Below are 14,418 nucleotides of genomic sequence, written 5' to 3'. Positions count from 1 at the left end.
GGCCCCGAGAATTTTTACAAAGGTTCTGGGCTCACTTCTGGCGGTACTAAGACCACGAGGCATAGCGGTGGCTCCGTACCTAGACGACATTCAATACAAGCGTCAAGTTTTCAAAATGCAAAGTCTCATACAGAGATAGTTCTAGCATTTCTGAGGTTGCATGGGTGGAAAGTGAACGTGGAAAAGAGTTCTGTTACCACTCACAAGGGTCCCTTTTCTAGGGACTCTTATAGATTCTGTAGAGATGAAGATTTACCTGACGGAGTCCAGGTTATCAAAGATTCTCAATACTTGCCGTGTACTTCACTCCATTCCAAGCCCATCAGTAGCTCAGTGCATGGAAGTAATCGGCTTAATGGTCGCGGCAATGGACATAGTGCCATTTGCGCGCCTACATCTCAGACCGCTGCAACTATGCATGCTAAGTCAATGGAACAGGGATTACTCAGATCTGTCCCCTTTGCTAAACCTGGACCAGGAGACCAGAGATTCTCTTCTCTGGTGGTTGTCACGGGTTCATCTGTCCAAAGGAATGACTTTTCGCAGACCAGATTGGACGATTGTAACAACAGATGCCAGCCTACTAGGCTGGGGAGCAGTCTGGAACTCCCTGAAGGCTCAGGGATTGTGGACTCAGGAGGAGAGACTCCTCCCGATAAACATTCTAGAATTAAGAGCAATATTCAATGCTCTTCTAGCTTAGCCTCAGTTAGCAACACTGAGGTTCATCAGATTTCAGTCGGACAACATCACGACTGTGGCTTACATCAATCATCAAGGGGGAACCAGGAGTTCCCTAGCGATGTTGGAAGTCTCGAAGATAATTCGCTGGGCAGAGTCTCACTCTTGCCACCTGTCAGCGATCTACATCCCAGGCGTGGAGAACTGGGAGGCGGATTTTCTAAGTCGCCAGACCTTTCATCCGGGGGAGTGGGAACTCCACCTTGGAGGTATTTGCTCAACTGATTCGTTGTTGGGGCAAACCGGATCTGGATCTCATGGCATCTCGCCAGAACGCCAAGCTTCCTTGTTACGGATCCAGGTCCAGGGACCCGGGTGCGGTGCTGGTAGATGCACTAGCAGCCCCTTGGGTTTTCAACATAGCTTATGTGTTTCCACCTTTTCCGTTGCTACCTCGACTGATTGCCAGGATCAAACAGGAGAGAGCATCGGTGATTCTGATGGCGCCTGCGTGGCCACGCAGGACCTGGTATGCAGACCTAGTGGACATGTCGTCCTGTCCACCATGGTCTCTACCCCTGAGGCAGGACCTTCTAATTCAGGGTCCTTTCAACCATCCAAACCTAATTTCTCTGAGGCTGACTGCTTGGAAATTGAACGCTTGATTCTATCAAAGCGTGGGTTTTCGGATTCGGTTATTGATACATTAATACAGGCTCGGAAACCTGTTACCAGAAAAATTTACCACAAGATATGGCGTAAATATTTATATTGGTGTGAATCCAAGAGTTACTCATGGAGTAAGGTTAGGATTCCTAGGATATTGTCTTTTCTACAAGAGGGTTTAGAAAAGGGCTTATCCGCTAGTTCACTAAAGGGACAGATTTCTGCTCTGTCTATTCTTTTACACAAGCGTCTGGCAGAGAATCCAGACGTCCAGGCTTTTTGTCAGGCTTTGGCTAGGATTAAGCCTGTGTTTAAAACTGTTGCTCCTCCGTGGAGCTTAAACTTGGTTCTTAAAGTTCTTCAGGGTGTTCCGTTTGAACCCCTTCATTCCATTGATATTAAGCTTTTATCTTGGAAAGTTCTGTTTTTGATGGCTATTTCCTCGGCTTGAAGGTTATCTGCCTTACATTGTGATTCTCCTTATCTGATCTTTCATTCAGACAAGGTAGTCCTGCGTACTAAACCTCGGTTTTTACCTAAGGTTGTTTCTAACAGGAATATCAATCAAGAGATTGTTGTTCCATCGTTATGCCCTAATCCTTCTTCAAAGAAGGAACGTCTTTTGCATAATCTAGACGTGGTCCGTGCCCTGAAGTTCTACTTACAGGCAACTAAAGATTTTCGACAAACTTCTTCTCTGTTTGTCGTTTACTCTGGACAGAGGAGAGGTCAAAAGGCTTCGGCTACCTCTCTCTCTTTTTGGCTTCGTAGCATAATACGCTTAGCCTACGAGACTGCTGGACAGCAGCCTCCTTAAAAAATTACAGCTCATTCCACTAGAGCTGTGGCTTCCACCTGGGCCTTTAAGAATGAGGCCTCTGAACAGATTTGCAAGGCTGCAACTTGGTCTTCACTTCATACTTTTTCCAAATTTTACAAATTTGACACTTTTGCTTCTTCGGAGGCTGTTTTTGGGAGAGAGGTTCTACAGGCAGTGGTTCCTTCTGTTTAATGTTCCTGCCTTGTCCCTCCCATCATCCGTGTACTTTAGCTTTGGTATGGGTATCCCATAAGTAATGGATGACCCGTGGACTGAACACACTTAACAAGAGAAAACATAATTTATGCTTACCTGATAAATTTATTTCTCTTGTAGTGTGTTCAGTCCACGGCCCGCCCTGTCTTTTTGAGGCAGGTTCTAAATTTTAAATTATAACTCCAGTCACCACTGCACCCTATAGTTTCTCCTTTCTCGTCTTGTTTCGGTCGAATGACTGGATATGACATGTGAGGGGAGGAGCTATATAGCACCTCTGCTTGGGTGATCCTCTTGCAACTTCCTGTTGGGAAGGAGAATATATCCCATAAGTAATGGATGACCCGTGGACTGAACACACTACAAGAGAAATAAATTTATCAGGTAAGCATAAATTATGTTTTTTACTTGAGTGTCCCTTTAAACAATAAAACGTCTGGAGTAGACTGTTTATTTTTTCTCAATTAAAAAGGGACAAAGAATGCATGTTCTGTTTTTGTTTTTTTAAGTCTAATTTGTACAGAAAATTTAATTTTGTTTATTTTTTCCTTTCTTCCTTTTCCCTCCAACACACCCCCCCCCCCCCCAGCTTAAAGAGTTAGAAGAAGAGTGGGTAAAACTTCCCCAGTCTGCTCCCAAACAGACCCGTTTCCTGCGTTCTCAGCAAGACCTTAAAGCGAAGTTTGAGCAGCAGCAGGCATGTGGTGGTGATGCTGGAGGTAGGTCTTTTTTATTTTTTTATTTTTAAATTAATTCTAAGAATAAGCTTGTATGGAGTGTTTTCCATAAGGATTCCATAACGTGGGATATACCAGTGATTTTTAACCTTTTTTTTGCCGTGGCACACTTTTTTACATTAAAAAATCCTGTGGCACACCACCATCCCAAAATTAAAAAAAAAAAATCACACATTGTAGCCTAATACAGCATATATATATATATATATATATATATATATACACACACACGCATACTGTATGTATTGTGCTGTTATGCCATGCCTCCTACAAACTACCCCTGCACTGGGAGTAAAAAACAAGCAAAGTTTTAAAAATGTCACACTGTTGTCAGTCTGCCATGGCACATTAGTGTGCCACGGCACACTGGTTGAAAAACACTGGGATATACTACCCACCACTAGGCTAGGAGCCCACACACAAGCTTTAGTCACGTCCTACCCCCACTCTCTCCTAAGTTTAATCTCGGCCTCCTAGGAGGAATGTCTGAAGATCAAGGTGCTTCAGCTATTTTATTAAAAAAAAAAAACTATTTCATAGGAGCGCAGACCAATGAGACCCTTAACCTCTGACACAGATTACTTCAGTAAGAAGAGCTCATCAGAATATTTCAGCACACTAAATTAGATGGGCGTATGAATTCCTTATGTGCCAGTATCTCCCTATGGAATTTCAGCCATAAATACCCTCAGACGTCACGTCCCTTAAACTCACCCTGTGCAAATACAGGTGTTTAATCTCAATCATCTGCTGTACAAGCACTGGATAGGCTCTCTACTGGATGAAGCAACAGACATCATGCTGGTAATCTGTGTAGGGGGGGCTTTAGTCAGGTGAGCGGCTACAGCACTCATACAGCCCATAGGCAGGTACTTGTTTTAGTCAAGTAAAGCATAGCTGGGGGGATCCTTATCCACCCTTTAGCAGCATTTTTATTAAAACATTTTTACTCCGTTTTGAAACTTTGTGTATGGCCCTGTAAAAGACCTGACTGCCCACAGCAGCCAGTGGTCTTATCAGAAATACTGCAGTTAGGGGTGGCAACACCAGGGCTGCCACTAGAAATTTTGGGGCCCCTGACTTAACCATTGATCAGGCCCCCCCCCCCCCCTTGACATGTGCAATGTTTGACCAAGCAGCTAAAACGTATATGCACTTTATTCTTAAGTGTCTAAACTTAGAAATGTTGTTGTAAAGGTAGTAACACACACACACACACACTCATACACTGAAACACACACTCACATAAGGATTCACATATAGACACTCTAGCAGACATGCAAAGAAACACACAAACACACACAGACACCCAAACAGACACTCAGCACTTGATTACATTGACCTGACAAGTAATGAGGTAGACTAAAGTTTTGTAAAAAAAGAGTTAGAAAACAAATAATGGTGTACTGATTATCTTTTTGTAAAGGAAGATGCCAACTAAATGATGACAACAGCATGCAATGGCTGAAAGGAAGGGCCCTGAACTGCCTAAACCATAATTTAAAGGTTAAATGGTGGTTTGGTGACTTCCGTAAAGGTCTGTCTGTATAAAGATGTGAATAATCAGTAGTAGGGTCAAAATGTCCTAAAAAGGAACAGACAACTGCAGAAATTAAGAGATTTCTTTTTAAAGAATCATATTTGCAAATGTGTAAAAAAAAATAATTCTCTGAATTCAAAATTGTACATTAATGATCTGGTTAGATGGCTAGATGAAGAAAAGTACTTTTAAAAGGTTGACATGTTTGTTTGTTTTTCCCCCATTTTCCCCAACCAAGAGCACCACTTCAAATATATTGTACAAATGTTCCCATCTGTCAGCTGTACTTATGGATTTTGAAAATGCTGTACTCTATATTGTCTTGGTGAAACCATAAGCTGTGGTACTCATACCATTTAGATCTGGTTAAATGCAGGATTTAGGCTTGTTGGTATGTATTTCAAAATTAAGTCAGCCGTAGTGTAAACTGAACAGTTTTTTAAGTTAACCTGTCTCATTTCAAATACTGAGCAATCTTAGTCTGAGAGTATAACATTTTATGCAGATGTAAAAATCTTAGATAAAATGCCTCCTTGCATAAAGGGGCAGTAAACTGGAATGATATATATCTATATATCTATATATCTATATATCCAAAACACCAGAACTCGCCCACAAAGGAAAACTGCCTGGGTGCAATTTTGTAGAGAATATTTAGCCAAGAAAAAATGCACTCTCAGGATTTTCACAAATAAGTTACTTTTATTTCTGTAACGTTTTCGGAGGTCTTGCCTCCTTCATTAGCAACATGAAGGAGGCAAGACCTCCGAAAACGTTACAGAAATAAAAGTAACTTATTTGTGAAAGTCCTGAGAGTGCATTCTTTCTTGGATATATATATAGCTTCTTTTAGGTCCTCAATCAGCAGCTGGACCCTCCATGTGAAGCAGCATGAACTGTCTTTCAATTCTAACTGCGCATCTGAGGCGCGAAATTAGGCCCCTCCCACTCCAGAGTTGTGAGGCCTACAAAAATCACTTCCAAGTAACTAAATTTTTGCCATGTGGATAATAACCCCAGAAAAACACTCCAAAGTGCTTAAAAAAGTGTCTCCAACTAGTATTTCTTAAGCAATCGATTGCCCTGAATTAGTGTCAACCAGCCTAATTAGCCCTATTATGTAAGCATTCAATTCTTTACTAAGTCTCAGAACATAGCTTACCCTCCCCACATGGGGATCTTGTCAGTCTTCTAGCATTATCTCAGTCTTGTCTAGAAATAAATGACTGAACATACCTCATTGCAGTCAAGCCTGCAAACTGTTCCCCCCAACTGACGTTTTCTGGTACTCCTCAGTCCTGTGTGGGAACAGCAGTGGATTTTAGTTACAACATGCTAAAATCATTTTCCTCTCAGCAGAAATCTTCATCACTTTTCTGCTACAGAGTAAATAGTACAAACCGGTACCATTTTAAAATAACAAACTTTTGATTGAAGATATAAAACTACAATTCTAACACCACATTCACTTTACCCTCTCGTAGAGAGACCCTAGTGCTTAGAGCCGGCAAAGAGAATGACTGGGGGGTGGAGCTAGAGGGGGAGCTATATGGACAGCTCTGCTGTGTGCTCTCTTTGCCACTTCCTGTAGGGAATGAGAATATACCACAAGTAAAGGATGAATCCGTGGACTGGATACACCTTGCAAGAGAAACTAACATTTTTATCACCTCTTTCACTTTACCCTGTCCCTTTAACAATTAGGAGGAGGGTAAATGAGGTTCCAGGCAGTTACAAGGCCGCCGCTGCGTACCTCATTTATTCTAGTCTGCTAGGTTGAGATTTTTCGTAAGGGGTACAAAAACCTACTCCCGAGAGCTTAAACTGAACAATGGCATCCATAAAAAACTTGGATTGTACGATGTTAAGGAGATAAACGGCGGATCAACTTCAAGTCTCAACCAATATTAAAACGTAGTCATCTTGGTTGGTGGTTGGGACCCCCGTCTGTTTTTTTAATACTGCATACAAATATCCTGTATTTTCTGGTTGTATTCCAATAAAGAGACTGAGGAAATTAAAAATGGTCATTATACCATTGCTAAAACAAGACTTTTGCACAGTACCTTCTATTAAATGAGTAGGAAAAATGTCTACTACTATAACAACTTTCTAATACACCTCAAACACAGGGTTAAATAAGAACAGGCAATGAGATAAGTGAAAGATTCACTATAAGCCATTTTAAATTAAATTGAGCTCCTACCCCCCTCAGAAGCTGAACCACCTCATAAAACAACCTTTTGACGCCAGGAGCAAATAAAAAAAAAAAAATGCAGAGAGGAGTTAGTATATAAATCTCCTAATCTTCCCAGAGACATAAGCAGATAGCAGAAGAAAAGGGAGCCAACGGGAGGGGGCGGAACTAATCGCTGTGACAATCCAAGGCGCAAAGTGTTTAAAAGTAAAAAAAAAAATTATAATACATTTTAAGAACAAAATAACCCCTCACATAAGCTACCCTCTGTGCTGCCCAGGGCCGCCATCAGGGGGTGACAGGGTTGACTATTGTCAGGAGCCCAAGGACCAGGGGGGCCCCATGAGGCAAGAACTAAAAAAAAAAAAAATGTATTGGGTACTACAGCAGAGTGGTAATTGAGCATGGGAAATGTTATTACAAGGAGTAAAGTATTAGCATTTGAGAGGATTTCTGAGTGTGCACTAAACCACTATGCACAGGGTGAGACAGACTTGGCACTTTGTTTGTACAGTGTGTGCTTGAGTCAGACGGCAGATCACTTTCATTTGCACTTACTTAGCAATAGTTTTTTATTTCTTTGTGCAATTTTTTATTGTAACTTCAGTGTGGTAGTAGTTGTATGGTGGGGCCATAAAATTTTTTTTTTTAGCAGCAGTGTATTTATGATTTGACAATGCAGTGGTGCCCTTTTGGCAGATATGCATTTTTTATTATATATATATATATATATATATATATATATATATATATATATATATATATATATATATATATATACACATATACACACACACACAGAGAGAAGTGCACTCACAGGAACGAACAACTGGCTCAATAACATTGTTAGCCTGTTCTATGGCGCTTTACCACCTGGGTGCAACTTTTTAGCCCAGTAATGCTTTTCACAGAGTAGAACTTTCCTGTAGTATATCAGTCTGATCCCGCCTATTACGGTCAGTCCAGCGCCGAAATACCAGGCAATTCCTCTCTGAACAAGGAACACAGCAACCCCAGACGATCGTTTCGGCCTTCATTGGGCCTCGTCAGTGAGGTGTAGCTATATTCCTCTAAGCACACTGAGCAAGGAGTCCACGTCTGGTTGCCCCTTTTTCCCATAGGGAGACTAAATACATACAGAGAGAAGTGCACTCACAGGAACGAACAACTGGCTCAATAACATTGTTAGCCTGTTCTATGGCGCTTTACCACCTGGGTGCAACTTTTTAGCCCAGTAATGCTTTTCACAGAGTAGAACTTTCCTGTAGTATATCAGTCTGATCCCGCCTATTACGGTCAGTCCAGCGCCGAAATACCAGGCAATTCCTCTCTGAACAAGGAACACAGCAACCCCAGACGATCGTTTCGGCCTTCATTGGGCCTCGTCAGTGAGGTGTAGCTATATTCCTCTAAGCTGCTACACCTCACTGACGAGGCCCAATGAAGGCCGAAACGATCGTCTGGGGTTGCTTTGTTCCTTGTTCGGAGGGGAATTGCCTGGTATTTTGGTGCTGGACTGACCGTAATAGGCGGGATCAGACTGATATACTACAGGAAAGTTCTACTCTGTGAAAAGCATTGCTGGGCTAAAAGAAGTTGCACCCAGGTGGTAAATCGCCATAGAACAGGCTAACAATAGTATTGAGCTCGTTGTTTGTTCCTGTGAGTGTATATATATATATATATATATATATATATATATATATATATATATATATATATATATATATATATATATATATATATATATATATATATATATATATATATATATATATATATATATATATATATATTTTCCCCCCAAAACTGATCCCTAAGGGCAGGTAGGGTCACAGCAGTAAGCTGTGGCAAGGTGCTGTAGTTATTTAACCGGTTGCTGGCTTTAGGCCGCTCCGGTTTGGGCATTAAGGGGTTAATCGTTCTGCAAATTGTGGTGCAATCATATTAAGCCTTAGGTACATACTGTGAAAATTTCAAAAGGATTGCTGCATTTTCACTGTTTTGTAAAATTGTGTGCTCTTTATTTCTTAAAGGCACAGTAACGTTTTTTCAAATTGTGTTTTTTATATGATTAAAGTGTTTTCCAAGCCTGCTTGTGTATGCTACTAGTCTGTTAAACATGTCTGACTAAGGAAAATCCTTGTTCAATGTGTTTAGAAGCCATGGTGGAACCCCCTCTTAGAATGTGTCCCAATTGCACTAATATGTCTATACACTTTAAAGATCATATTGTTGCACTTAAAAATGTGGCCCAAGATGATTCTCAGACTGAAGGTAATGAGGATAGTCCGTCTATTTCTCCCCATGTGTCACAACCAGTTACGCCCGCGCAAGCGATGCCTAGTACCTCTAGTGCGTCTGCCCCTATTACATTGCAACAACTAGCGACAGTCATGGATAATTCCCTTGCGGCCTTTCTATCCAAACTGCCAGTTTTTCCTGCAAAGCGCGATAGCTCTGTTTTAAGAACAGATTATGAGCAGTCTGAAGCTTTGGTAGCCTTATCTGATGTGCCCTCACAACGCTCTGAAGTGGAGGTGAGGTATTTGATGTGTGAGGGAGAAATTTCCAATTCAGGAAAGGTTTCTCATCAGGCAGAGTCAGATTCATTAGCGTTTAAATTTAAATTGGAACACCTCCGCGTATTGCTCAGGGAGGTATTAGCTACTCTGAATGATTGTGACCCTATGGTGGTCCCAGAGAAGTTGTGTAAAATGGACAAGTACCTAGAAGTCCCTGTATACACTGATGCGTTTCCGATCCCTAAGAGGGTTGCAGATATTGTTACTAGGGAGTGGGATAGACCAGGTGTCCCTTTTGGTCCCCCCCCCCCCTATTTTTAAGAAAATGTTCCCCATAACTGACCCCAGACGGGACTCGTGGCAGACGGTCCCTAAGGTAGAGGGGGCTGTTTCTTCACTTGCTAAACGCACAACCATACCAATTGATGACAGTTGTGCTTTTAAAGATCCTATGGATAAGAAGTTAGGTTTACTTAAGAAGTTTTGTTCAACAAGGTTTTCTTCTCCAACCTATTGCCTGCATTATTCCTGTAACTACTGCAGCGGCTTTCTGGTTTGAGGCGCTGGAGGAGTCGCTCCAGACGGAGACCTCATATGAAGAAATTATGGATAGAATTAAGGCTCTAAAGCTGGCTAATTCTTTTATCACAGATGCCGCTTTGCAATTAGCTAAGTTAGCGGCAAAAAATTCAGGTTTCGCCAAGACAGCATGAAGGGGTAGCCCCTGATCCGGGACCGGATCTAGTAGGGGGCAGACTTTCTCTCTTCGCTCAGGCCTGGGCAAGAGATGTTCTCGATCCCTGGGCTTTAGAGATTGTTACCCAGGGATATCTTCTAGAATTCAAGGACTCCCCTCCAAGGGGAAGGTTCCACATTTCTCGTCTGTCTACAGACCAGACAAAGAAAGAAGCGTTCTTGCGCTGTGTAGAAGATCTACATACGATGGGAGTGATATACCCAGTTCCAATTGCAGAACAAGGACTGGGTTTTTACTCAAACCTGTTTGTGGTTCCCAAAAAAGAAGGAACTTTCAGACCAATCCTGGATCTAAAAATTCTAAACAGATTCCTCAGAGTCCCATCATTCAAGATGGAGACCATTCGGACAATCTTACCTATGATCCAGGAAGGTCAATATATGACTACCGTGGATCTAAAGGATGCGTACCTGCATATCCCTATCCACAAAGATCATCAGTTCCTCCGGTTCGCTTTTCTAGACAAGCATTACCAGTTCGTGGCTCTTCCATTCGGTTTAGCCACTGCTCCCAGAATTTTCACAAAGGTGCTAGGGTCCCTTCTGGCGGTTCTAAGACCGCGGGGCATAGCAGTGGCGCCTTATTTGGACGACATCTTAATTCAGGCGCCGTCTTTTCACAGAGCCAAGGCTCACACAGAGATTGTATTGGCCTTTCTAAGGTCTCACGGGTGGAAGGTGAACAGTTCTCTGTCCCCACTCACAAGGGTTCCCTTCCTAGGAACACTAATAGATTCGATAGAAATGAAAATATTTCTGACGGAGGTCAGAAAGTTGAAACTTTTAACTTGCCGAGTTCTTCATTCCATTCCTCGGCCATCTGTAGCTCAGTGCATGGAGGCAATCGGATTAATGGTAGCGGCAATGGACATAGTCCCTTTCGCTCGGATACATCTCGGACCACTGCAACTATGCATGCTCAATAAGTGGAATGGGGATTATGCAGATTTGTCTCCTCAAATACAGTTGGACCAGGAAAAGAGAGTTTCTCTTCTCTGGTGGTTGTCTCAGGATCACCTGTCTCAGGGAATATGTTTCCGCAGACCAGAGTGGATCATTGTAACGACCGACGCCAGTCTGTTAGGCTGGGGTGCAGTCTGGGACTCCCTGACAGCTCAAGGCTTATGGTCTCGGGAAGAATTTCTTCTCCCGATAAACATTCTGGAACGGACGGCGATATTCAACACGCTTCAGGCATGGCCTCAACTAGCTGTGGCCAAATTCATCAGATTTCAGTCGGACAACATCACGACTGTAGCTTACATCAATCATCAGGGGGGAACAAAGAGTTCCCTAGCGATGAAGGAAGTAACCAAAATAATCAGGTGGGCGGAGGACTACTCCTGCCATCTCTCAGCAATTCACATCCCAGGAGTAGACAACTGGGAGGCGGATTTTCTGAGTCAGACTTTTCACCCGGGGGAGTGGGAACTCCACCCGGAGGTATTTGCCCAGCTGACTCGGCTATGGGGCATTCCAGAGTTGGATCTGATGGCATCCCGTCAGAACACCAAGCTTCCTCTCTACGGATCCAGGTCCCGGGACCCCAAGTCGGCATTGATAGATGCTCTAGCAGCGCCTTGGTCCTTCAATCTGGCTTATGTTTTCCCACCGTTTCCTCTTCTCCCTCGTCTGATCACCAGAATCAAGCAGGAGAAGGCGTCAGTGATTTTGATAGCGCCTGCAGACCTAGTGGACATGTCATCGGTCCCACCATGGATACTGCCAATGAGGCAGGACCTTCTAATACAGGGTCCGTTCAAGCATCCAAATCTAGTTTCTCTACGTCTGACTGCTTGGAGAATGAACGCTTAATTCTATCAAAGCGTGGTTTCTCTGAGTCAGTTATAGATACTCTGATTCAGGCTAGAAAGCCTGTCACCAGGAAAATCTACCATAAGATATGGCGGAAATATCTTTGTTGGTGTGAATCCAAGGGTTACTCATGGAGTAAGATTAGGATTCCCAGGATATTGTCCTTTCTCCAAGACGGATTGGAGAAAGGATTGTCGGCTAGTTCTTTAAAGGGACAGATATTTGCTCTGTCTATCCTTTTACACAAGCGTCTGGCAGAGGTACCAGACGTTCAAGCGTTTGCACAGGCTTTAGTCAGAATCAAGCCTGTTTATAAACCTGTGGCTCCGCCATGGAGTCTAAATCTAGTTCTTTCAGTTCTTCAAGGGGTTCCGTTTGAACCTTTACATTCCATAGATATTAAGTTATCTTGGAAAGTTTTGTTTTTGGTAGCTATCTCTTCTGCTCGAAGAGTCTCAGAATTATCTGCCTTAGTGTGATTCACCTTACCTGGTGTTCCATGCAGATAAGGTAGTTTTGCGTACTAAACCTGGTTTTTCCTAAAGTGGTTTCTAACAAGAATATTAACCAGGAAATTGTTGTTCCTTCTCTGTGCCCCAATCCTCCTTCGAAGAAGGAACGTCTGTTGCAGAATCTTGATGTCGTTCGTGCTCTAAAGTTCTATTTGCAAGCAACTAAGGATTTCAGACAAACATCTTCCTTGTTTGTTATCTATTCTGGTAAGAGGAGAGGTCAGAAAGCGACTGCTACCTCTTTCCTTTTGGCTGAAAAGCATCATCCGTTTGGCCTATGAGACTGCTGGCCAGCAGCCTCCTAAAAGAATTACTGCTCATTCTACCAGAGCAGTGGCTTCCACATGGGCTTTCAAGAATGAGGCTTCTGTTGAACAGATTTGTAAGGCAGCGACTTGGTCTTCACTGCATACTTTTGCCAAATTTTACAAATTCGATACTTTAGCTTCTTCGGAGGCTATTTTTGGGAGAGAGGTTTTGCAAGCAGTGGTGCCTTCCGTTTAGGGTACCTGTCTTGTTCCCTCCCTTCATCCGTGTCCTAAAGCTTTGGTATTGGTATCCCACAAGTAACGGATGAATCCGTGTACTGAATACACCTTGCAAGAGAAAACAGAATTTATGCTTACCTGATAAATTACTTTCTCTTGCGGTGTATCCAGTCCACGGCCCGCCCTGGCAATTAAGTCAGGTAAAAATTTTTTTGTTTAAACTACAGTCACCACTGCACCCTATGGTTTCTCCTTTTTCTTCCTAAACTTTGGTCAAATGACTGGGGGGTGAAGCTAGAGGGGGAGCTATATGGACAGCTCTGCTGTGTGTTCTCTTTGCCACTTCCTGTTGGGAAGGAGAATATCCCACAAGTAAAGGATGAATCCATGGACTGGATACACCGCAAGAGAAAGTAATTTATCAGGTAAGCATAAATTCTGTTTTTTATTTTCTTCAAGCAAGACTTTTTTATTTTAAATGGTACCGGTGAGTGCTTTTTTCTCCCAGGCAGCAGATGTATTTAGATTCCTGCCTGGAGGCTGATGATCTTAGCAGTTGTTACTAAGATCCAGAGTAGTTCCCACAGAATGGCTGTGGAGTACTTAAGTAACTTCAGTGTGAGGAACGTTTTTCATGCTACAAGCATTGAGGTATGTTCAGTCATTTTCTTCTGGAGAGACTTATTTCAGAATTGGCTGACCGTATCCCCATGAGGGAAAGGGTAAGCAGTAATCCTAATGTATAGAGAAGGGTATTACTGGACCTGTATATTGGGCTATATATAAAAAATAGTTGACACTGATATGTTTGTGGGCAAACGTTTCTATGTTGGGAGTTACAGATAACGTGTTTTTTATGGCAAACGTTTTTTACTTTATGTATGCATAGAGGGTACACATAGCTTCACTTAAGGGGCTTAGGAACCCACATGGCTAGGTTTTAGACCGCTCTGGTGCGGTCATTTTAGGCTGGGAGACATCGAGTGAGATGGACGGGGCCTATTTTCGCGCCTCAGTTGCGCAGTTGTTTTTCCCAGGCATGCTCCAACTCCGGTGGGCCTTTCAGAGACAGTTTGGGCCTAATCGAAGGGTTAACCCTATTTCTCCAACATAGGTGTGTCCGGTCCACGGCGTCATCCTTACTTGTGGGATATTCTCTTCCCCAACAGGAAATGGCAAAGAGCCCAGCAAAGCTGGTCACATGATCCCTCCTAGGCTCCGCCTACCCCAGTCATTCTCTTTGCCGTTGTACAGGCAACATCTCCACGGAGATGGCTTAGAGTTTTTTAGTGTTTAACTGTAGTTTTTATTATTCAATCAAGAGTTTGTTATTTTGAAATAGTGCTGGTATGTACTATTTACTCAGAAACAGAAAAGAGATGAAGATTTCTGTTTGTATGAGGAAAATGATTTTAGCAACCGTCACTAAAATCCATGGCTGTTCCACACAGGACTGTTGAGAGCA

The 14,418-nt window shown here is 42.7% G+C and overlaps 1 protein-coding gene across 1 annotated transcript in view; it reads left to right on the top strand.

Annotated features, from left to right (window-relative positions):
* Nucleotides 1-14,418, top strand: part of LOC128636274 (cytoskeleton-associated protein 5-A) — an 825,907-nt gene that overhangs the window by 141,330 nt on the left and 670,159 nt on the right. Inside the window, exon 6 of the mRNA XM_053689308.1 lies at nucleotides 2,973-3,102. Coding sequence (XP_053545283.1) covers nucleotides 2,973-3,102 — 130 coding nt within the window. The remainder of the gene's footprint in view (nucleotides 1-2,972; nucleotides 3,103-14,418) is intronic.

The sequence above is a fragment of the Bombina bombina genome, chromosome 7, assembly GCF_027579735.1.
Source record: "Bombina bombina isolate aBomBom1 chromosome 7, aBomBom1.pri, whole genome shotgun sequence".
NCBI classification, from domain to species: domain Eukaryota; kingdom Metazoa; phylum Chordata; class Amphibia; order Anura; family Bombinatoridae; genus Bombina; species Bombina bombina.
Note: the sequence above shows the minus strand (reverse complement) of the source record. Positions and strands in the feature narration are given on the sequence as shown.